Raw genomic sequence first — 25,234 nt, 5'->3', positions numbered from 1 at the left:
TGCGCCTGTAGCTCTGTGCCCCCTGGCCAGGTTTGACGCCGTAGAGCTTCATGGGTTGGGCAGTGTTGGAGGATGTGTTCAGGGGTCTGGGGTCCAGTGCCAGTTCGCTTTAGACCTAGGGTACATGTTCCCCACTTATTTGTATTTGTATTTTGTATTTGTATTTCTTTTTATCACAACAGATTTCTCTGTGTGAAATTTGGGCTGCTCTCCCCAGGGAGAGTGTGTCGCTACACTACAGCGCCACCCATTTTAAAAACATTTTTTCCTGCATGCAGTTTGATTTGTTTTTCATATTGAAGTGGATTTTTCTAGAGAATTTTGCCAGGAACAACCTTTTTGTTGCCGTGGGTTCTTTTACGTGCGCTAAGTGCATGCTGCACATGGGACCTCGGTTTATCGTCTCATCCGAATGACTAGCGTCCAGACCACCACTCAAGGTCTAGTGGAGGGGGAGAAAATACCGGCGACCGAGCCATGATTCAAACCAGCACGCTCAGATTCTCTCGCTTCCTAGGCGGACGCGTTACCTCTTGGCCATCACTCCACTCGGGGCAGATAAAGAAAGGTTTTTGAAAAATTAGAAAAAAAAACAAAGTCCACCTAAACAAACTCTTGTAAATGGACTGTCTCACCTGCCTATGCTCACAGATGAATGTTAACTGATGGTGTTTTTTTTTGTGTGTGTGTGTTTTAAAAATTTTTTATTATTATTCTCTGCTCTTCAGTCCAGTCGCATTGTGGCCAAAATAGCCTGCTGGAGTAAAGAGCCCATGGACCGGAGAAATCTGCAGAGCTATCTGATATGGTTGAAGGAGCAGCTCAAACACCCGGTAAGAACCTGTCCTGGCACATCCGCCGCTCTTGAGTCCCGTGTTACTGCACTGCACACTCACATTACTGTCACAGTGTATACCGGCTTTGGAGTCTTAAGAGTGATGACGTCTTCTGATCAACTGATGGGATCCCCATGACATCAGACACAAACATTTTACAACACTTTTACAGCTTGCTCCGTTTGGGGGAAACGTTTTGTTTGGTTTTGTTTTCAGACACGAGGAAAATTTTCCGTGACACAGTAAATGAACACACTGTAACAGATCCAACAGCAAAGTGAGAGCTGTATTATCTATGGTTTCGCCAGTCAGTGGGAAACCATTTACAGCTTAGTCTTTTGTGAAGGACTATGACTCTCAAACTAGGAGGCAAAATTGCACTGGCTCTTAGTGCTGCAGCCTTGTGGGCGAGTTGGCCTTTGGGAACCATCCCAGTGCCGACTTTCCTAAAACCCTCTTGGCCGAGAGAGTGGGGATGTAACTTGGGCAAGACACTCTCCACTATAATCAAATTCTAGCCCAAATAGTCGGAACAGCAGTTGCCTCCTCTGCTGTTCTGATTTGTCATAGTCGGACACGACTGACTATCATATAACAGATTTATGAGGTGATCACCTGGCAAACACAATACTGATAAACACCACTGCTTATGATGTGAATGACGTAATGATGTTGATAGTGAGAGCTCAGGTGAATGTTGCAGGTGAATGAGTACCACAGCACAGTGGCCAGGTGTCTGCAGATGATGATGAGGATTGACAGTTACCGCCAGGTGTTTGTGGACGTGGACGGCATTGCAGTGTGAGTGTTGTCCCTTGTCTTCATTGTGTGAGGACTGTGGTGTTCATTGTAGTGTGAGTGTTGTCCTTTGTCTTCATTGTGTGAGGACTGTGGTGTTCATTGCAATGTGAGTGTTGTCCCTTGTCTTCATTGTGTGAGGACTGTGGTGTTCATTGTAGTGTGAGTGTTGTCCCTTGTCTTCATTGTGTGAGGACTGTGGTGTTCATTGCAGTGTGAGTGAGGACTGTGGTGTTCATTGCAGTGTGAGTGAGGACTGTGGTGTTCATTGTAGTGTGAGTGTTGTCCTTTGTCTTCATTGTGTGAGGACTGTGCTGTTCATTGCAGTGTGAGTGTTGTCCCTTGTCTTCATTGTGTGAGGACTGTGGTGTTCATTGTAGTGTGAGTGTTGTCCCTTGTCTTCATTGTGTGAGGACTGTGGTGTTCATTGCAGTGTGAGTGTTGTCCCTTGTCTTCATTGTGTGAGGACTGTGGTGTTCATTGCAGTGTGAGTGTTGTCCTTTGTCTTCATTGTGTGAGGACTGTGGTGTTCATTGCAGTGTGAGTGTTGTCCTTTGTCTTCATTGTGTGAGGACTGTGGTGTTCATTGCAGTGTGAGTGTTGTTCCTTGTCTTCATTGTGTGAGGACTGTGGTGTTCATTGCAGTGTGAGTGTTGTCCTTTGTCTTCATTGTGTGAGGACTGTGGTGTTCATTGCAGTGTGAGTGTTGTTCCTTGTCTTCATTGTGTGAGGACTGTGGTGTTCATTGCAGTGTGAGTGTTGTCCTTTGTCTTCATTGTGTGAGGACTGTGGTGTTTGTGAGTGAGGACTGTGGTGTTCATTGCAGTGTGAGTGTTGTCCTTTGTCTTCTTTTTGTTAGGACTGTGGTGTTCATTGTAGTGTGAGTGAGGACTGTGGTGTTCATTGCAGTGTGAGTGTTGTTCCTTGTCTTCATTGTGTGAGGACTGTGGTGTTCATTGCAGTGTGAGTGTTGTCCCTTGTCTTCATTGTGTGAGGACTGTGGTGTTCATTGTAGTGTGAGTGAGGACTGTGGTGTTCATTGCAATGTGAGTGTTGTCCCTTGTCTTCATTGTGTGAGGACTGTGGTGTTCATTGCAGTGTGAGTGTTGTCCCTTGTCTTCATTGTGTGAGGACTGTGGTGTTCATTGCAGTGTGAGTGTTGTCCTTTGTCTTCATTGTGTGAGGACTGTGGTGTTCATTGTAGTATGAGTGTTGTCCTTTGTCTTCATTGTGTGAGGACTGTGGTGTTCGTTGCAGTGTGAGTTGGCTCCAGTTTGCTGTTTTAAGTTTTGGTTTCAGTTTCTAAGGAGGCGTCACTGCATTCAGACAAACCCGCATACACTACACCGCATCTGCCAGGCGGATGCCTGGCCAGCAGCATAACCCAACGCGGTTTAGTCATGCTTATATATTTGTGTACCTATTGAGAGTGGATTTCTTCTACAGAATTTTGCCAGGAGGACAGCATTGTCATTGCCATGGGTTCTTTTCTCAGTGCGCCAAGTGCGTGCTGCACACGGGGCCTCGCTTTTATCGTCTCATCCAAATGACTAGACCCCCAGTTTGACGGGCGCAATAGCCGAGTGGTTAAAGCGTTGGACTTTCAATCTGAGGGTCCCGGGTTCGAATCACGGTGACGGTGCCTGGTGGGTAAAGGGTGGAGATTTTTACGATCTCCCAGGTCAACATATGTGCAGACCTGCCAGTGCCTGAACCCCCTTCGTGTGTATACACAGGCAGAAGATCAACTACGCACGTTAAAGACCCTGTAATCCTTGTCAGCGTTCGGTGGGTTATGGAAACAAGAACATACCCAGCATGCACACCCCCGAAGGCGGAGTATGGCTGCCTACATGGCGGGTTAAAAACGGTCAAACACGTAAAAGCCCACTCGCGTATGTAAGAGTGAATGTGGGAGTTGCAGCCCACGATCACAGAAGAAGAAGAAGACCCCCAGTTTTGATTTTCCAGTCAAACTTGGGAGGAAGGGCAAGAGCGGGATTCGAACCCACACCCTCACGGACTCTCCGTTATTGGCAGCTGAGCATCTTAACCATTCTGCCACCTTCCTCCCACCTCCACCTTCAGTTTGCTGGGTCTGTGGTGTTCATTTATCACCATCACTGACTTCTCTCTGGAGATTTATATATTATGTGCAAGCTTAATTTTTTTTTTTTTTTTTTTCTGTGAGAGAGATTAGCATGTATACATTTACATGTTTTGTGAATGTACATGTGTGTGTGTGTGTGTGTGTGTGTGTGTATGTGTCACAGATTCATGTGTATGCATACATATTTGCATATTAGCAAGTTATTTGTGCGTGTATGTTTTGGTGGTGGTGGTGTTTGGTTTTTTTTTGTTTTGTTTTTTTTTTTGTTTTTTAGTGAGAGAAATGAGATGAACTGAGTGGTTAATCAAGGATGGTAGTGTTTTAGATGTGCATATCTATTTTTTGTTCATTTCAATTATGATTTTTTTGTTTGTTTGTTTGTTTTTCTCAGAGATTATATTATCAGCTAGAATTGTGTATCTCATCCACAGTTGTTGTGGGTTTGTTTTTTTGTTTTTTTTTGTTTTTTTTAAAGCACATGACAACTTTGATCAAAGACTTATTGAAAACGTTGTTGTCCATTTTCAGACTTTTGATAGTCTGGTGTAGGAACTGGGAATAGAGGAGAGTTTTCTTTTTTTCTTTTTGTGCCGCAGGATCTCTTCTGTCCTGGTGGGGCACGAGAAGATTGGGTTCCAGATCGTCTATCAGCTCATCTTCTGTCTCTGGTGTCTCTCCTTCAACACCACCCTGGTGGAGAGAATGAACAGGTGAGTGTGTGTGGTGATGGGTTGGGGGTGGGGGCAGGTTGGTGGGGGCAGGGAGATAAGTGTGTGTTGTGTGTGTATGTGTGTGTGTAATGTCTCTCCTTCAACACCACCCTGGTGGAGAGAATGAACAGGTGAGTGTGTGTGTGGTGGGTTGGGGGTGGGGAGGTGGGGGCAGGTTGGTGGGGCAGGGAGATAAGTGTGTGTTGTGTGTGTGTGTGTGTGCGTATGTGTGTGTGAGTGTGTGTGTAATGTCTCTCCTTCAACACTATCCTGGTGGAGAGAATGAACAGGTGAGTGTGTGTGTGGTGGGTTGGGGGTGGGGAAGGTGGGGGCAGGTTGGTGGGGCAGGGAGATAAGTGTGTGTTGTGTGTGTATGTGTGTGTGTGTGCGTATGTGTGTGTGAGTGTGTGTATAATGTCTCTCCTTCAACACCACCCTGGTGGAGAGAATTAACAGGTGAGTGTGTGTGTGGTGGGTTGGGGGTGGGGAGGTGGGGGCAGGTTGGTGGGGCAGGGAGATAAGTGTGTGTTGTGTGTGTGTGTGTGTGTGCGTATGTGTGTGTGAGTGTGTGTGTAATGTCTCTCCTTCAACACCACCCTGGTGGAGAGAATGAACAGGTGAGTGTGTGTGTGGTGGGTTGGGGGTGGGAGCAGGTTGGTGGGGCAGAGAGATAAGTGTGTGTTGTGTATATATGTGTGTGTGTGTGTATGTGTGTGTGAGTGTGTGTGTAATGTCTCTCCTTCAACACCATCCTGGTGGAGAGAATGAACAGGTGTGTGTGTAGGGTGGGTTGGGGGTGGGGAGGTGGGGGCAGGTTGGTGGGGCAGGGAGATAAGTGTGTGTTGTGTGTGTGTGTGTGTGCGTATGTGTGTGTGAGTGTGTGTGTAATGTCTCTCCTTCAACACACCACCCTGGTGGAGAGAATGAACAGGTGAGTGTGTGTGTGGTGGGTTGGGGGTGGGGGCAGGTTGGTGGGGCAGGGAGATAAGTGTGTGTTGTGTGTGTGTGTATGTGTGTGTGCGTATGTGTGTGTGAGTGTGTGTGTAATGTCTCTCCTTCAACACTATCCTGGTGGAGAGAGTGAACAGGTGAGTGTGTGTGTGGTGGGTTGGGGGTGGGGAAGGTGGGGGCAGGTTGGTGGGGCAGGGAGATAAGTGTGTGTTGTGTGTGTATGTGTGTGTGTGCGTATGTGTGTGTGAGTGTGTGTGTAATGTCTCTCCTTCAACACACCATCCTGGTGGAGAGAATGAACAGGTGAGTGTGTGTGGGGTGGGTTGGGGGTGGGGGCAGGTTGGTGTGGCAGGGAGATAAGTGTGTGTTGTGTGTGTGTGTGTGTGTGTGTGTGTGTGTGCGTATGTGTGTGTGAGTGTGTGTGTAATGTCTCTCCTTCAACACACCATCCTGGTGGAGAGAATGAACATGTGTGTGGGGAGGGAGGGGATGGTGGGGGCGAGGTGGGGAGGGGATGAATATGTGTCAGTGTGTGTGTGTGTGTGTGTCTGTGGTGTCTGTCCTTCAATTCCACTCTCAAGGAGAGAATGAATAGGTCTTTGTGTGTGTGTGTGATTGTGTATGTCAGGGTGTGTGTGTGTGGGGGGGGGGATGAGTGTGTGTATATGTATGTGTATGTGTTTCTGTTTGTTTGTCAATGTGTGTGTGTATCTCTCCAGTATGGCTTAGTGGAGGGAATGAACAGGTGAGTGTGTGTGTGTGTGTGTGTGTGTGTGTGTGTGTATGTCAGGGTGTGTGTGGGGGGATGAGTGTGTGTATGTGTTTCTGTTTGTTTGTCAGTGTGTGTGTGTGTATCTCTCCAGTATGGCTTAGTGGAGGGAATGAACAGGTGAGTGTGTGCGCGCGCGTGCGTCTGTGATGTCTGTACTTCAGTTCCTTTATGAAGGAGAGAATGAGCAGGCATGTGCGCCTTTCAGTACTGTGATGACGTGGGCGAGTTTGTCTTGTTACACTGACATTATTCAGTGTTCAAGCTTGATTTAGATTTGACGTTGACTTAGCGAGATGTGGATGAACCGGCCTTTCTAACGTTGTTTTGCTTGACCCCTTTCAGCATTATTCTGTGTTCTCTTCTACTGGTTTTCAAATGGTTTCTGATGGTTGTTGAGCCCAGAAATGGCCCCTTTGTTGTCTGTTGGGCTGTAAACAACATGGCCTGGCTCACTCAGCTTACATTCGAGATTCACATAAGCATACATCTGGGCCAAGAGCAAAATGAGAGCTGTGTGATCTTCTTCTTCTTCTTCTTCTGCGTTCACTCGTATGCACACGAGTGGGCTTTTACGTGTGTGACCGTTTTTACCCAGCCATGTAGGCAGCCATACTCCGTTTTCGGGGGTGTGCATGCTGGGTATGTTCTTGTTTCCATAACCCACCGAACGCTGACATGGATTACAGGATTTTTAATGTGCGTATTTGATCTTCTGCTTGCATATACACATGAAGGGGGTTCAGGCACTAGCAGGTCTGCACATATGTTGACCTGGGAGATCGTAAAAATCTCCACCCTTTACCCACCAGGCGCTGTCACCATGATTCGAACCCAGGACCCTCAGATTGACAGTCCAACACTTTAACCACTCGGCTATTGCGCCCGTCGAGAGCTGTGTGATCAGTAGTGGTTTTTGTTGTTGTTTTTTTTCCACTGCAGTGTGAAGTCATTTACAGCGTAGTCTTTTGTGAAGGGCACTAACCCTCAAAAACTAGGAGGTCAAATTGCACTGGCTCTTAGTGCTGCAGTCTTTGGGGGCTTAGTTGGCCTTTGGGGACCATTCCCAACGCTGACTGTCCTAAATTAAAGCCTGAACCGGACTATAAATGGCGGGCGATTTGAATCAAGCCAGTTTCTCACCAGAGTCTGACACTGTGACGTCGGTGAAGGTTTATTCAAAATAAAAGCCTAATAAAGCTATGGTTTGGCTTCATTTATGGCAGAGAGCGAGATTTGCCTAGCAGCTTCCAATCTAGACCTGAATTGACTTTGGAAAGTACAAAATGTGTCAGCTACACGTAATACAAAATTTGAATGCAGAGAAAAGGGGCGGAGCTAGAGCCGTTTGTGTTTGCGCTAGACGTGTCTGTCAGATAAAAATAGCACCAGCATGTGGTACTGTCTGGTGAGAATTGGAAAGCATGCAGACAGCCCCTCGACGTTGGCAACCGTAAACGACCACATTGTGTGGCAGGAGTACACGGATATCTTTCTCCGCTAACAGTGAGTCGGTCTTTGTTTTGCTTTCACCTCCCACATGTTTACATTTCTACCGGACACGTGCTCGCGCTTTTTATAGATAAACTCCGCCCCTTTCCCTTTTATGGATAGGTTCTAGTGCGCATGCGCAACCGAAACCTTGCTCTCGGGAGTTGAGACTTTAAGAGTCCTCTTGGCCGAGAGAGAAAGCGGATATAACTTGGGCAAGACACTTTCCACTGTAACTTGCTTCTAGCCCAGATAGTCAGGGACAGCAGTTGCCTCCTCTGCTGTTCCGATGGCCACAGTCATGACACACCTGACTGTCACTCAGTGGAGTGATGGCCTAGAGGTAACGCATCCGCCTAGGAAGCGGGAGAATCTGAGCACGCTGGTTCAAATCACGGCTCAGCCGCCAATATTTTCTCCCCCTCCACTTGACCTTGAGTGGTGGTCTGGACACTTGTCATTTAGATGAGACAATAAACCGAGGTCCCGTTTGCAACGTGTACTTAGCACACATAAAAGAACCCACGGCAACGAAAGGGTTGTTCCTGGCAAAATTCTGTAGAAAATGCACTTCGATAGGAAAAACAAATAAAATTGCACGCTGGAAAAAATACAAAAAAATGGGTGGCGCTGTCGTGTAGCAACGTGCTCTCCCTGGGGAGAGCAGCCCAAATTTCACACAGAGAAATCTGTTGTGATAAAAAGCAATACAAATATGAATACAAAATACAAATACACAAGCAAGCGGATTTGATTTTTTGATGGTTGTGATAGAAAGCAATACAAATACAAAATACAAATATACAAACAAGCTGATTTGATGGTTGTGATAAAAAGCAATACAAATACAAAATACACATATGCAAGCAAGCGGATTTGATTTTTTGACGGTGTGTTTTCAGAATGAACCTGATCCCAGTGCTGGCGGACATTCTGAGCAGCACGCAGAGAGAGAAGGTGACTCGCATCATTCTGGCCTTGTTCAGGGTGAGCTGGTGTTTTTTCTTATCTCTTCTTCTGTTATGTATATCGTTAGGTTCCAGTGCCAGTTTCAAGGAGGCGGCAAAGTGTGAGGACTAATGGACCTCCCAAAGCAACATCGTCATCGTCATCATCCTCCTCCTCTTCCTTCATCATCATCATCAATATGAACAAAACTGTCTCAGAGTCTGTGGCCTTTCATGCCCTGCTCTCATGGTGACCACATTTTCGATACCCCTCCACTTCCTTGCTTGGGCTGAGTCCTGTCAGTTTCTTCAGTGTCGGCAGATTCATGCTCGTCGTCCACTCTGGGAGGGACGCTCACTCAGTCTGGCTCCGCGACTAAGCCATAATTGTCGTTAGTAGGGGGCTTAGTAGGTGGTGTCCTAAGTATGCTAAAATCAGAACAGGCACCCCTGAACACCACCGAAGTGACTCAGCAGCAGTGCAGGGTCTCCTCTGGTGTGTGGCCTCCTCCTGGCGACCTAACATCGATGGTTCCCTGTGGACTGCCGACGCTGGAACTGTGACGGACGAACCTGGGTGTGGCCGTGTATGGGGGAATCTAAATGAGCGGCGTGGGAGTAATGCCACTGGAACGGTGCAGATGATGGGGCAGCAAAAAAAACAAACACACACACACACACACACACACACACACACACACACACACACACACACACAAAAATGTGAGGACTGATCCATACATGCTCTACCACATCTATTTAGAAAGAAAGAAGAAAAAAACAAGAAAGAAGAAAGGAGGCAGTTTGCCTGATCTGTGCGCACTGACTCAAGTCGCGAGTCAGACATCGAGAGCGTGCTCAGCTCTTTAAAACAGCAAGAACAGCATCAGCAACATGAACAACTAGCAGCAGCACAGTGTCAGCAGCACAACAACACCACAACAAGAGTGTAGAAACAGCAACAGAACAAAAACAAGAACAACACCACAGCACCACCATCACCACAACAACGCAAAGAAAGAAGACAACCACAAGAACAACAACAACAACAACAACAACGACACATCACTTAACAGCAACGACACCACGTTATTTAATACCGCATCACGTCACACCACCCTACACACCACCCCACCCCACACAACACCACACTACACAACACAACACAACACAACACAACACACACGCCACCACCACACATCACATCACACATCACATCACACCACACCACACCACATCACACCACACCACATCACACCACACCCCACCCCACCACACAACAACAACACAACACGCCACACCACACACCCCACTACCACACATCACACCACACCACATCACACCACACCACAACATACCACCCCACCCCACACCACATCACTCCACAGCACAGCACACACCACACCACACCACACCACACCACAACTCATCAGCCAGACACTGACAGCAAAAGCAGTATACGTCTGGCATGGCGTGGCATGGTGTGATTCATGTAGAACACAAACATCACTTAATACCACACCACACCACACCACACCACACACCACACCACACCACACATCACACCACACCACACACTAACACACCACACCACACCACACCACACACCACACCACACCACACCACACCACACCACACCACACCATCCCAACTTGCAGAACACCACACCACACCACACCACACCCCAACCCAACACAGCAGGCAAACACTGATAGCAAAAGCAGCAGTAAACATCTGGCATGGCATGGCATGGCATGGCATAGCGTGGTGCGGTTCGTGCAGAACACAGCCGTCACTTAATACCACACAACACCACACCACCACCCCACCACACCACACCGTACCACACCACACCAACACCAACCCATCACAGCACAGCAGGCAGACGGTGACAGCAAAAGCAGTGGTAAACATCTGGCACGGTATGGCATGGTGTGATTCGTGCAGAACATAAACATCACTTAATACCACATCACACCACACCACACCACACCACACCACACCCCACCCCAACCCAACACAGCAGGCAAACACTGATAGCAAAAGCAGCAGTAAACATCTGGCATGGCATGGCATGGCATGGTGTGATTCGTGCAGAACACAACCGTCACTTAATACCACACAACACCACACCAGCACCCCCACCACACCACACCGTACCACACCACACCAACCCCAACCCATCACAGCACAGCAGGCAGACACTGACAGCAAAAGCAGTGGTAAACATCTGGCACGGTGTGGCATGGTGTGATTCGTGCAGAACATAACATCTCTTAATGCCACATCACACCACACCACCACCCCACACTACAGCACACACCACACCACACCACACCACCCACCCCCACCACCACCACCCCACACTACAGTACACACCACACCACACCCTACCACACCACCACCACCACCACCACACTACAGTACACACCACACCACACCACCACCACCACCACCACCACCACCCCAAACTACAGTACACACCACACCACACCACACCCTACTACACCACCCTCACCACCACCACCCCACACTACAGTACACACCACACCATACCACACCACCACCACCCCACACTACAGTACACACCACACCACACCACACCACACCCTACCACACCACCACCACCACCCCAGACTACAGTACGCACCACACCACACCACACCCTACTACACCACCCTCACCACCACCACCCCACACTACAGTACACACCACACCATACCACACCACCACCACCCCACACTACAGTACACACCACACCACACCACACCACACCACACCACACCCTACCACACCACCACCACCACACCACACTACAGTACACACCACACCACACCACACCACACCCTATCACACCACCACCACCACCCCACACTACAGTACACACCACACCACACCACACCACACCCTACCACACCACCACCACCACCCCACACTACAGTACACACCACACTACACCACACCACACCCTACCACACCACCACCACCACCCCAAACTACAGTACATACCACACCACACCACACCACACCACCACCACCACCACCACCCCACACTACAGTACACACCACACCACACCCTACCACACCACCAGGCTGGCCAATCATACCATTCCGTTGTGGAGTGACCCAGAATAGCACACCCTGCTTGGCTAATCACAAAATCACATGTACAGCACGTGATGGATTTTTATTTTTGGAAAATGCTATTCCATCACATCGTCTGAAACCGAATACATTTTATGTAGGAATGCTTACGCATTCCGTCACCCGGAAAGAGATAACCCACTCGGGGCTATTGCGCCCGTCAGCAACAGCAGTAGACGTCTGGCATGTTGCGGCATGGTGTCCAGAACATGCTGGAGAAGCCCGAGGAGCGGTCCGTGACCCAGGAGTACGCCCTGTCCATGGTGCGCTGCAAGGTGGTGAAGCAGCTGGAGCTGCTGGACGCCCGCAAGTGGGAGGACCCCGACCTGGAGGAGGACATCAAGTGGATCAGCGCCAAGCTGGAGACCTCCGTGCAGGACCTCAGGTATGGGCGGGGATGGGGGGTGGGGATGGGGGAGTAAGGGTCTTGGGGGGGATGTGGGGGCTGGGGGGGGGGGGGGCAGAGAGGGAGGGAAGGGAGGTGGAGTGAGTTGGGGAGGGGGGGTGTTTTTGGGGGGATGGGGGTGGGTTGTAGTGCCAAGCTTGAGACCTCTGTGCAGGACCTCAGGTATGGGGGGGTGGGGGGCTGGGGGGGGAGTATGGAGGGGGGAGTGTGTTGGGGAGGGGTGAGGTTGTAGTGCCAAGCTTGAGACCTCTGTGCAGGACCTCAGGTATGGGGGGGTGGGGATGGGGGCAGAGATTGAGGGGGGGGGGGAGAGTGTGTTGGGGAGGGAGGAGGTTGTAGTGCCAAGCTGGAGACCTCCGTGCAGGACCTCAGGTACGAGTGAGTTGGGGGTGGGGGAGGCAGAGAGGGAGGGTCTTGGAGGGCTGGGGGTAGTTGTAGTGCCATGCTAGAGAGGCAGAGAGGGAGGGAGTGGGGGGGGGGAATGTATTAGGGAGAGGGGGGAGTTGTAGTGCCAAGCTGGAGACCTCCGTGCAGGACCTCAGGTGAGGGGGCAGGGAGGGAGGAAGGGTGTGGTTGGGGGTAGAGGGAGGGGGTTGGTTGGGGGGGGGGGGGAGGAGGGGGTCATAGTGATGATGATGATGATCAATCATCATCATATGGATACTTAAAAAGCACCTATTCTTGGACTGAGACCAAGCTCTACTCGCTTTACAAACACAGAATAATTTGCACAACAGGCTGCCTACCTGGGAAGAACTGACTGACAGCAGTTATTGGGCGCTCATCATTTGTTTCCTGTGTCATTCACTGAAGTTTCAGTCACGCATACGTATACTCCTACAGACCTGTGACATTTTGCATGTGTGACCATTTTTGACTCAGCTTGCGTAAACAAAGTGAATCCATATTATAACCTGGTATTGTTGCAGTTCGTTTGATGAGTACGTCAGTGAGGTGAAATCCGGCAACCTGGAGTGGAGTCCAGTGCACAGGACTGATCGGTTCTGGAGAGAGAATGCCATCCGTCTCAATGATAAGAACTATGAGCTTCTGAAGTGAGTTCTTCTCTCTCTGTGTGTATGTGTCTGTGTGTGTGTGTGGTTTTTTTTTTGTTGGTTTTTTTCTCAAGGCCTGACTAAGCGCTTTGGGTTACGCTGCTGGTCAGGCATCTGCTTGGCAGATGTGGTGTAGTGTATATGGATTTGTCCGAACGCAGCGACGCCTCCTTGAGCTGCTGAAACTGAAACTGAAACTCTGTGTGTGTGTGTGTGTGTGTGTGTGCACGCGCAGGTGGATGTGCTTTGTGGTTTGAGTTTGTGTGTGTGTGTGTTAAACAGATGTGTGTGTGTATGTGTCTGTGTGTGTGCTAGTGGGTGTAATACATATATATGTACGTATGTGCGTTTGTGTTTGACTAGTTGGTTTTGTGAGTAAAGAGTGAGAAAGAGGTTGAGTCGACATACTTTTGGTCTGGTGATCAGTTGTATTGTGCTTATGCGTGTGTGTGTCTGTGTTTGTGTGTGTGTGTGTTTCAAAGTAAGACTTACAAAGGATTGGAAGAGAGCAAATGTACATTATGTGCTTACTATCCTATTTGGTATTCTGGTGTTTTTTATGTTTTCTTTTTTTTTTTCACTTTTTCTTTTAATCCTACTCCTTGTCATTATCAGCGTCATCAGCATCAGCGTCATCACGCAGTCATATTAACATCATCATTGTGGTGTCATCATCCTCACCACCAGATGTGAAAACCATTTATCGTACTACAAAATAATGGTGAATCAAAGGGCCAGTTCACCTTCATCTGTTTCAACCCATGTGCAGTTGAATTAAATCAAGTTTCCACCAACATAACATCAACGCTTAATTCGCCACACTCAAACACACACACACACACACACTCACACACACACACACACACACACACACACACATATGTATACATGCAGACACATACACAAGTATGTGACACAGGCAAATATACTATTTTGTTTGCTTGAGTGTTTTAAAAGCACACACATACACATATGTATGTGAAAAAGGCAAATATTAATACTTTTTTTTTGTTTGATTGTATGTTAAAATCACGTGTTGAATATGCACGAGAATGGCAAAATGTTTTACGACTGGAGGGTGGGGGTGGTGGGGGGGGATAGAAAGAATAGCATTCATGGTGTGTGTGTCAGGATCTTGGTGCGGCTGCTGGAGACCAGCAGGGATGCTCTGGTGCTCTCTGTGGCCGCTCACGACATCGGGGAATACGTTCGCTACTACCCTAGAGGCAAACAGTAAGACGTTGTTGTGCTTATTTGATTTTTTTTTTTTTTTTTTTTTTTTAATAAAATTTTTCTTTATTAATACGTAAGTGTTTGATCCTTTTTTTTTGTTGATGTTGTTGTTAATCCTTGAAAATTTACAGGTTATATTGCTCAGTTGGAGCAGAATCAGTAAGACGTAGTTGTGTTTGATTTTTTGTTGTTGTTTTTTGTTAATCCTTGAAAATTTACAGGTTATAACTGCTCATTTGGAGTATAATCAGTAAGACGTAGTTGTGTTTGATTTTTTGTTTGTTTTTTGTTAATCCTTGAAAATTTACAGGTTATAACTGCTCAGCTGGAGCATAATCAGTAAGACGTAGTTGTGTTTGATTTTCTTTTTTTAAGATTTGTTAATCCTTGAAAATTTGCAGGTTATAACTACTCAGTTGGAACATAATCAGTAAGACGTCTTGTTTTTTTTTGTTTTTTTTGTTTTTTAAATTTGTTAATCCTTGATGATTTACAGGTTATAACTGCTCAGTTGGAGCATAGTCAGTAAGACATAGTTGTGTTTGATTTTTTGTTTTTTGTTTTTTTGTTAATCCTTGAAAATTTACGGGTTATAACTGCTCAGTTGGAGCATAGTCAGTAAGACGTAGTTGTGTTTGATTTTGTTGTTGTTGTTGTTGTTAATCCTTGATACTTCACTGGTTATAACTGCTCATTTGGAGCATAATCAGTAAGACGTAGTTGTGTTTGATTTTGTTGTTGTTGTTGTTGTTGTTAATCCTTGATAATTCACTGGTTATAACTGCTCAGTTGGAGCATAATCAGTAAGACGTAGGTGTGTTTGATTTTCTTTTTTTAAGATTTGTTAATCCTTGAAAATTTGCAGGTTATAAATACTCAGTTGGAACATAATCAGTAAGACGTCTTGTTTTTGTTTTTTGGTTTTTTTTTAATTTGTTAATCCTTGATGATTTAAAGGTTATAACTGCTCAGTTGGAGCATAGTCAGTAAGACATAGCTGTGTTTGATTTTTTGTTTTTTGTTTTTTTGTTAATCCTTGAAAATTTACGGGTTACTACTGCTCAGTTGGAGCATAATCAGTAAGACGTAGTTGTGTTTGATTTTGTTGTTGTTGTTAATCCTTGATAATTCACTGGTTATAACTGCTCAGTTGGAGCATAATCAGTAAGACGTAGTTGTGTTTGATTTTCTTTTTCTTCAATTTGTCAGTCCTTGAAAATTTGCAGGTTATAACTGCTCAGTTAGAGCATAATCAGTCAGGCGTTGTCTTTGATTCCCTCCTTCTTCCTTTCTCCCAAGTTTGACTGGGAAGTCAGACTGAGCGTCTGCTCATCCGGTACACAAATACACACGCATGCACTCAAAGCCTGACTAAGCGCGTAGACGGGCGCAATAGCCGAGTGGTTAAAGCGTTGGACTGTCAATCTGAGGGTCCCGGGTTCGAATCACGGTGACGGCGTTTGGTGGGTGAAGGGTGGAGATTTTTATGATCTCCCAGGTCAACATATGTGCAGACCTGCTAGTGCCTGAACCCCCTTCATGTGTATATGCAAGCAGAAGATCAAATATGCATGTTAAAGATCCTGTAATCCATGTCGGCGTTCAGTGGGTTATGGAAACAAGAACATACCCAGCATGCACACCCCCGAAAGCGGAGTATGGCTGCCTACATGGCGGGGTAAAAACGGTCATACACGTAAAAGCCCACTCGTGTGCATATGAGTGAACGTGGGAGTTGCAGCCCAAGAACGCAAAAGAAGAAGAAAAAGTATACCAAGCACGTAGGGTTATGCCGCTGGTCAGGCATTTGCCTGTCAGATGTGGTGCAGCTTACATGGCTTTGTCCGAACGCTCGCAGTGACTACCTCCTTTGAGACCCTGAAACTGAAAACAAGTTTGTGCCTGTCCACAGCATCATAGAGCAGCTTGGAGCCAAGCAGCTGGTGATGCAGTACCTGACTCACCCAGACCCCAACGTGCGCTACGAAGCGCTCATCGCTGTCCAGAAACTGATGGTCCACAACTGGTACGTGCCTCTGCTCCTGAATGCGCTGTCCTTGTGTTTTTGAAACATCTTTGGAGGCCATGCCGTTAAGTGTGTGTGTGTGTGAGAGAGAGCTTCACAGCTGTGTGTGTGGTGCTTTGGTTATTCTGTACCTTTTTTGACTCACTTGTGTAAACAAAGTGAGTCTATGTTTTAACCCGGTGTTCGGTTGTCTGTGTGTCTGTGTGTCCGTGGTAAACTTTAACATTGACATTTTCTCTGCAAATACTTTGTCAGTTGACACCAAATTAGGCATAAAAATAGGAAAAATTCAGTTCTTTCCAGTCATCTTGTTTAAAACAATATTGCACCTCTGGGATGGGCACAAAAAAATAAAAAATGAAGCCTAATTATATGCAAACTGCATTTACTGTTATATTTATATTTTTTGTATTCTCTAAACTTGGCACTTTGATCTGATATTCTGACCCAACAACAAGAGCAGTCATTATTATCATTTTTTGTTCAAACAGGAACTTCTTTTGCTAAGCATGGAAGTTTTATTTATTTTGCAAACGTTTTGGTGCAGATAGTAAAAAAGGGAAATGACTCTGTAATTAATGCTAGGGGACTTAATTTGCTTTAAACTGATCTTTCTCATCTTAAACATTACATTTTGAAATTATACTCAATACATAAAAAGCTTGGATTTTTTTTTTTAAGTGTATCACAAGTGAGTCTTGAAGGCCTTGCCTCTCTTGTTTGTTTTTTTTGTTGTTGCAAAAAGGTTAAAAGTTCCAGGGCCCTTTAACGGCCATCAGGGCAGTGTTATATCCACTGTGTCTAGGGCTCAACACTGGAAGGTGGGGCCCAGTCCTCTCATTCCGTGGGTACAATCTTCCCCATCTACAGTCAGGTTGCTTGGTGGAGTGAAGGAAATTTAGAGTAAAATGTCTTTCCAGACAGAAAGAAATATGAAAAAAACTTAGCCGTATGCGGAGCACAGGAACAGGTGTCGAGATGGCTGCCAGAAAAAGAGGGCGCTAACTAGCGGGACAAAGGGGAGGTTACCTACTTCCAGGAGGTTATCAGCCGTAGTTGCTCTCTTTTTCTCCGCATAGGCGGATAGTAGTTTGCACAGGACAGGAATGTCACACCCCTGCCGGAGTCTGCACTAGTTGGGTCACGGTAAGTATGTTATTTAAACGTAAATTTAGATAGAAAATTTCCTTTCCCGAGGACACAACGCCATTTCGAAACAGGGCCTCAAACCTTGATCACTGGTGAACGCTTGATAAGAAGTTCAGTGCATATAACCCGTTTTGCCACGGAGGCCTCTGACAGCCAGGGTATGTTGCATAAGAAATGTTACCCCTGAAAAATAATAATGAGAAGATTTTATAAACAGAAAGAAAGTTACTTCAAAGAGAAGTGTTGTGAGACATTGTTTATTGGGTACATTTGTCTTGTGTGCATTAAGAAGGATGTGTGTTGTATACAGAGTATGACTTGCTGTGTGTCGGGCATGTTATTACATGTGAAAATTTTAAATACGAACAGACAATATGCGCTTAAAATAAAAAGCCCACAAGAACACATGCATGAGCATAATGTATACATACACACGCATAATATATACATAGACACGCACATACACGCACACACAGAGGTGTGCAAACGTGCATGCACATGCATGCGCACACACATGCACACACACACACACACACATATATATATGTGTTGAGTTTTGTTGTTGATCGTTGCCAGGCGTGATAATTTTGAGACATATGTTAAATCGTTGCCAGGCGTGATGATTTTGAGACATATATTGAATCTTTGCCAGGCGTGATGATTTTGAGATATATATTAAATGTGATGCAGGTGAGTGTGAATGATGGGAGTTCTGGCATGGATTCTTTTTGTTATTAGCAGCCATCCAGAGCAAGGCTGTCTTCATGGCTTGTCTTGTGTGCACATCTCTTGAGTGCAGAATACGTTTGAAGTTTTTTTTTGGGCCTGGTTACGTTTTGGCTGGTTGCAGATTTGCAAGGAACGAGAATGAAAAGGAATACTGATGTAATTACTCGAATGATATCAGTATGCTTTATCATTCTTGTTTCTAGTGTTTTTCGGGTTTTTTTCTTGATCTTGTTGTTGTTGTTGTTCTGCATTCATGGCCTACAACTCCATGTTCACTTGTATGTACAAGTTGAAATCTGACATGTTGGAGTGTTTTTACTCCCACAATGTAGGCAGCTTTACTTCATTTTCTCGGGGAGTGGGGGTTACGGTGTAAACTGTATTTGTTCTTGTTTCCATAACCCACTGAACTGAACTGACATGGATCATGGGGTCTTAGATGTGTGTGTTTGATCTTCTATGTGCTTATACACATGAAGCGGGTTCAGGCACTTGTAGCACCTGTGGACGTGGGAGATAGGAAGAATCTTTGCACTTGAGTCATGAGGTACCCCCGAAAACGGAGTATGGCTGCCTACATGGCGGGGTAAAAACGGTCATACACGTAAAAGCCCATTCGTGTGCATACGAGTGAACGTGGGAGTTGCAGCCCACGAACGCAGAAGAAGAAGAAGAAGAAGAGTCATGAGGTGCTGCCGCCGTGATTCGATCCCAAGCCCACCCCCGAAAGCGGAGTATGGCTGCCTACATGGCGGGGTAAAAACGGTCATACACGTAAAACCCCACTCGTGTGCATAACGAGTGAACGTGGGAGTTGCAGCCCACGAACGCAGAAGAAGAAGAAGAAGAAGATCCCAAGCCCGTCAGATTGAAAATGCAACGCTGTGACCACTCAGCTGTTGTGCCTGTCCCACGGTCTTGTTGGTGCTTCCTTAGGATGCAGATTGGTTTCATGAAATCGTGTTGTTGCTGTTGTTGAAGTTTCCCTAGCACTGTGGGTCACCTGTTTTAAGAATGGATGTTTTTTTTTCTGTTATGTTTGACTGACTGCAGCAGACTGGTTGGTTTGTTCTGATGGTTTGCATGGGGTGTTTGAAATAAATGAAATTTGTTGAAAGTGAGCTGCACATTCACAGATCAAAATTTACTATGGATTATGGGGGATAACTGGTATAGGTATGTGCCCGTTGTTAAAGTGATTTTAGGAAGGTGCCTGATCTCTGTTTGTGACATGAAAGCAGCCCTGTAAGGTCTTTCTTTGACCATCTCTGTGTGTATATATGTGTGTGTGTGTGTGTGTGTGTGTCACTCTCTTCCTCTTTCCCTCTGTTCTTATCTCTCTGTGTGTATATGTCTCCCCTCTCACTCTTCTCTCCCTGCGTATGTGTGTTTTTGTCTCTTCATTTCTTTGTGTGAATGTGGCGGTGTCTCCTTCACTCAACCCTGGTGGTAGCATGTATGCATTCGCATCACATATGCTTACACGCACAAACACACACACGCACACGCGCGCACACACACACACACACACACACACACACACACACACACACACACACACACACACACACACACACTCACATACACACTTAGTACAAAAACAGATACACATATATGCAGATAAAAATATGCTTGGGAGATTTTTTTTTTTTTAAAGCTAAAACGCATGTATTGAAAGTTTTGTTTCACCCAAATTTATAGAAGAAAAAGATATGGATGACAGAAAAAAGTAAATATTGGGAGGGGCTGTTGGTTTGCACAAAATGATCTTAATGTCAGTATTTTATGCGCTGCATAGATGGATGGTGTCAAGTGTGCGTGTGTCTCTGTGTGTGTTTGTGTGCACAGATGTATTTCTGTGTGCATATGCACATTGTGTGCATGTATGTATGCTTGTGTGTGTGTGTGTGTGTGTGTGTATGTGTGTGTGTGCTCATTTTTGAAACTGCAGCAGAATGTCCTTCATGCTGACAAATAAGATTGTAACAGTGGTTAATAATTTGATCCTTTCATGCCAGTTTTATTTGATCATGAATCGTTTTCCTCCTGCGGTATTTGTAAGCATTAGTGATGACGATGAGGTTTGTTATGACTGTGTTTGTGTGGCAGTTTTCTCTCTGTGCATACTCGTCTCTCTTATGCCAGAGAGAAGAAGACAGAAAACGCTGTCTCTTGTGTGTGTCAACACACTGATAGAGGCATCCATCCACCCCCACAAATTGTATGCAGACGCATGCATCTCCACGTAAGCAGCAAAGCATACATGTGAATACATGTATGTACTTCCGTCAGCTTGTAAAGTGAAACACTCACTGAATCCGTCTTTCTCTTGTGTGCATACATGCAGGCACAACCACACATACACATGTGTGTATATGCGCACTTTTAAATGCGTGTGCACTTGCAGTCACAGGCATTCAGAGAATAAATGAAAAAGTTCATGAGTGGCACTACACTGTGGCGATGTGATCTTCCCAGAGAGAGCAGCCAAAATTTCACACAGAGAACAGAGAAATGCAGTACAATACAGTGCACTCACCCCCCCCCCCCCCGCCCCCCTGCCCTACCCTCTCCCCCCTCCCCCCTTTCCTTCCATGCATACGCACTGCCCATGACCATGCATATGGTTGTTTGTTTTTTTTGTCATGCACAGGGAATACCTGGGGAAGAAGATGACAGCAGAAGACCACCAGCCAAAGTCGTTGGTGTCCGACACCAAAGCGTGAAGCGGAGCAAACAGGGCGCACAGTCATCCTTTACACAGATCATTGTATGACACGCTCTGCGTGTGTAAACAGATCCTTTTAGCCCTCAAGATTTTAGCACATTTGTTCCTGCATATCCGTGATAATACTGGGGGCAGATCTGGAAATTCATGTTTTACTTTAGAAGATCATTTCATGAGGGGGGAAAAAGCCAGGAAAAAAATGATTGATTGAGGAAGAAAAAGTTATGCAGACTGACAGAGGGTGATGGTGTGTGATGATGTTTGGATGTATATGAGGATGACATGTGTCTGCATGTCTGTTTGGTATCATTTGGATGTTTCGTAGTAGGAGTACAAATTCCATTCCAGGTCAGTCAGAATAGATTGTCGATTTGATTGTATCATGTGTAGCCATGTAGATAAAGTACTGAATGCTTGGGGTAGACATGAACATAGCTGTCCTGTTCATGAAGTCATTGGAAAAGTGATCTGTCGTAATCTCTTGGTGTTGTGCAAATTCTTTCAGTTTTTTTGTAATATGGAATGCTACACAAGCTTTTGCAAGTTATACAAGCAATTCTCTGAGATCTGCATTTGCTTTGGGATGTACCAAACATGGACTGTGTGCATGCACAGACAAAAATAATTCATACGTGCAAATAAATGAAGACATGCACATTCACACACACATGGATACTCTCTCTCTCTCACACACACACATGGTGTACAAAATGTGCTTGCACATTTGCCTATATATTTATCATTTGTTGGAGAAAAAACATTTATTGGAGAGTTAGATTTTTTTTTTTTTCTGTAATGCTCAGGATTCAGATCTGATGTTGATTCTGTGATTGATGTAAATTCTTTGAGAAGAGAGTCTGAAGAGAAGGAGAAGCAAGGAATGGTTGGGAGTTCTAGCGAGAAAGAAATCCGCCAACGCTTCTAATCCTACCACATGCTGACCAAAGATTGAACCGGGATTACTAAAACAAAGGTCCGTAATCTTTGGAAATCCATAGTTTATGTCGTTCATTATTGTTTTGTCGACCCCCCCCCCCCCACCCCCCCACCCCCAACCTTCAACCTTCCTCTTCCCTCAACACCCGAATGACATGGGTCGGTCATAGCTGTCTATTTGTCCCTGTTGCATATCATTTATGTTAATTCACCACAGTTATTGAGAGAGAAAGGTCAAGTTCCCATGGCGCCCTGTTATGGCCCACAGGGACAGGGAATTGATGATTGATTGTCTAGGAATCAACACAGGAAGGCGGGACCGTGCCCTCTCCCCCCCCTTGCCCTTTCTAAACCCTCCCTGGCTGAAGTCAGGTACCCCCGTTCGAACACTCCTGGCCAGAGTGAGGCAAAAATCGGGAGTAAAGTTCCTTTCCTTTCCGACAGACACAACACCATGCTGAAAACAGGGCCCCTGGCCTTCCATCACTGGTGAACTCTGGATCAGAAGTCCAGTACTTAACCGATTCTGCTGCATTGCTACTGAGATAAATAATAGATAAGCGTACATAAATAAGTAAATAAATACATAAATAGATAAATAAATAGATAATAATTATAATTTGAAAAAAAAGGGTAGTAATAATTTTTTTTTTTTTTTTTAAGGCCTGACTAAGCGCGTTGGGCTACGCCGCTGGTCAGGCATCTGCTTGGCAGATGTGGTGTAGTATATATGGATTTGTCCGAACGCAGTGACGCCTTCTTGAGCGACTGAAACTGAAACTGCTACTGAGAGAGAACACATAAGTGTTTGTAACATTGCAAAACTACATCACAAGTGAGTCTCTAGAAAGAGGAGATCATCCACTAAAATTGCGAAAATTACATCACAAGTGAGTCTCTAGAAAGAGGAGAGCATCCACTAACATTGCAAAAATTACATCACAAGTGAGTCTCTAGAAAGAGGAGAGCATCCACTAACATTGCAAAAATTACATCACAAGTGAGTCTCTAGAAAGAGGAGAGCATCCACTAACATTGCAAAAATTACATCACAAGTGAGTCTCTGGAAAGAGGAGAGCATCCACTAACATTGCAAAAATTACATCACAAGTGAGTCTCTAGAAAGAGGAGAGCATCCACTAACATTGCAAAAATTACATCACAAGTGAGTCTCTAGAAAGAGGAGATCATCCACTAACATTGCAAAAATTACATCACAAGTGAGTCTCTAGAAAGAGGAGAGCATCCACTAACATTGCAAAAATTACATCACAAGTGAATCTCTGGAAAGAGGAGATCATCCACTAACATTGCAAAAATTACATCACAAGTGAGTCTCTGGAAAGAGATCATCCACTAACATTGCAAAATTACATCACAAGTGAGTCTCTAGAAAGAGATCATCCAAACAATAGAGACAAGCGACATACCATTCTGCAAGGAGCAAGATTGTATCATGAGATTTTACAATGTTAGAGGATGCTGTTAGCACATGAACTTTCAGTGCAATGTTAGAAATTAAGGGGGGGGGGGGGGGGAGCTTTTGTTGTAATTAAGCAAATAGCTTGTATATTGACTGTTTTGTGAGAAAACAGGATGTGCTTGTCACAAATGCTAGGTTACAGTTTGCATTTCTGATAAAGATGTAATGTGGCAAAAAATTCTGCAGCCAGCATCATGGTTGAATGACACATTGTTTGGTATCATTTTGTCAGAAGCAGATGGGTTTTTTTTGTTTGTTTGTTTGTTTTTTGGAAGGCTTTTTCTGTGCTGGAAGAAAATGTTACAATGGTAAGTCCTGTAAGTTGCCGCAAGGAGTGTGATCAGTGGCTATCTTCATTTCTTCCACAGACCTTCTCTTTCAGGTGCTGTTTTCATACTTCATGGCAGTCTTTACATTTGAATGTGTAAGCATAAGGCTGGTGATTGATAGCTCTTTTCCGCATGACTGCACACAGACGCAATATTCATCTGCATGCTCTCTCTCTCTCTCTCCCTCTCTCTCTCTACTTATAAATCCTCTCCCAAACTCCCGATATATGTACATGTGCCCATGGCCTAAATGCATTAAACATTCATTCTCTCTTTCATACACATGTATACACACATGCAGACACATATACACATTCTGTTCCTCTCTCTCTCTATTACATGTACTTGTGCACAGAGCACCTATATTGTTACAGTATACATTTGATGTTTGTGAAGCACTCAGATATATGCACTGTCCTGGAGTATGTTAATTATTTTTGGTTGTGCAATCAAAATGGTATCCACATTTTCTGGAAGCAGCTGTGAAACTGTCATATTTTGATGGATAGTGGTATTGTTTGTTTACTTTCATTCATTACTTTACTTTTTTTTCAGTTGTTTTTGTTGTTGTTATTCAATCAGTGTGACTGCATGAACATGGTGTGTGTGTGTTTGGTAACCTTTCCTTTGGTGGGAAACCTTTTTGTGACAATTGTGACTGAGCGGTCCACGCCACAGACATTTAGATATATATATATATTCTGGGGTTATTTATTTTACCATGGCTTTCATCGCATTCGGTTCTCTCTTCCCATTTTCTCCCAACCAGGTTTTAAACAAAGTGTTTGTCAGATGTGGTTTTGTTTCAGTGATTTGTTGCACAACTCTCTGTTTCAGCCTTTATATATATGGCCTGCAACCTCCTTGGCGTAGCTCAAAGCCAGACTAAATTGGATTGACTTTCGTTTAGAAATTCAGTTTTTAACAGGAACTAGTCTGACCCTTGCGGATTATCTGGAACATCCTTGTGTCTGTGTCTGTGGTCTAATTTTTGACTGCTGCTTAAAACCAGCACACCTATTATCTGATCATGTTCGAAGGCAACTTCTCTGCTTCCACTGAGCTTCTAATTTTTTTTTCCAGCATTTGGTGAGCACTCAAGCCCTCTTTTTTCTTTTTCTTTTTTTAAGTAGTTGTGTAGCATATATGGATCTGTCCATTCACAATGATTCTTCCAAGAAACTGAAACATTTATAAAACTCTCTCATCCACACAGCTCAAGCATCAAACTGGGTCATGTATGTCATGGCGGTGTTGATTGTGCTGAAGATGGAATCGTGGTTTGAAGGAAAACAATGTCCTGACTTCCTTTTCCTTTTGTGGCTTATCATAATATCATATATATGGTTTTCACGTCATGTTCAGATGTAACGCTTACAATGCCCCTTCATGTAGGGACAGGTA

General features: G+C 45.2%; 1 protein-coding gene across 2 annotated transcripts in view; it reads left to right on the top strand.

The window, feature by feature from the left end:
- LOC143291123 (V-type proton ATPase subunit H-like) overlaps positions 1–22,651 on the top strand; it is a 33,120-nt gene extending 10,469 nt beyond the window's left edge. For both annotated transcript variants that reach the window (XM_076600757.1, XM_076600756.1), the window contains exons 6-14: positions 729–833; positions 1,540–1,637; positions 4,341–4,454; positions 8,568–8,652; positions 11,963–12,141; positions 13,092–13,217; positions 14,349–14,450; positions 16,363–16,476; positions 21,008–22,651. In XM_076600757.1, coding sequence (XP_076456872.1) covers positions 729–833; positions 1,540–1,637; positions 4,341–4,454; positions 8,568–8,652; positions 11,963–12,141; positions 13,092–13,217; positions 14,349–14,450; positions 16,363–16,476; positions 21,008–21,080 — 996 coding nt within the window. In that variant the 3' untranslated portion in view covers positions 21,081–22,651. The remainder of the gene's footprint in view (positions 1–728; positions 834–1,539; positions 1,638–4,340; positions 4,455–8,567; positions 8,653–11,962; positions 12,142–13,091; positions 13,218–14,348; positions 14,451–16,362; positions 16,477–21,007) is intronic.
- Positions 22,652–25,234: the final 2,583 nt, after the last annotated feature.

The sequence above is a fragment of the Babylonia areolata genome, chromosome 16 (genome assembly GCF_041734735.1).
Source record: "Babylonia areolata isolate BAREFJ2019XMU chromosome 16, ASM4173473v1, whole genome shotgun sequence".
Classification (NCBI taxonomy): Eukaryota; Metazoa; Mollusca; class Gastropoda; order Neogastropoda; family Buccinidae; genus Babylonia; species Babylonia areolata.
The sequence above is the reverse complement of the archived record's forward strand: the minus strand, read 5'-3'. Positions and strand labels throughout refer to the sequence as shown.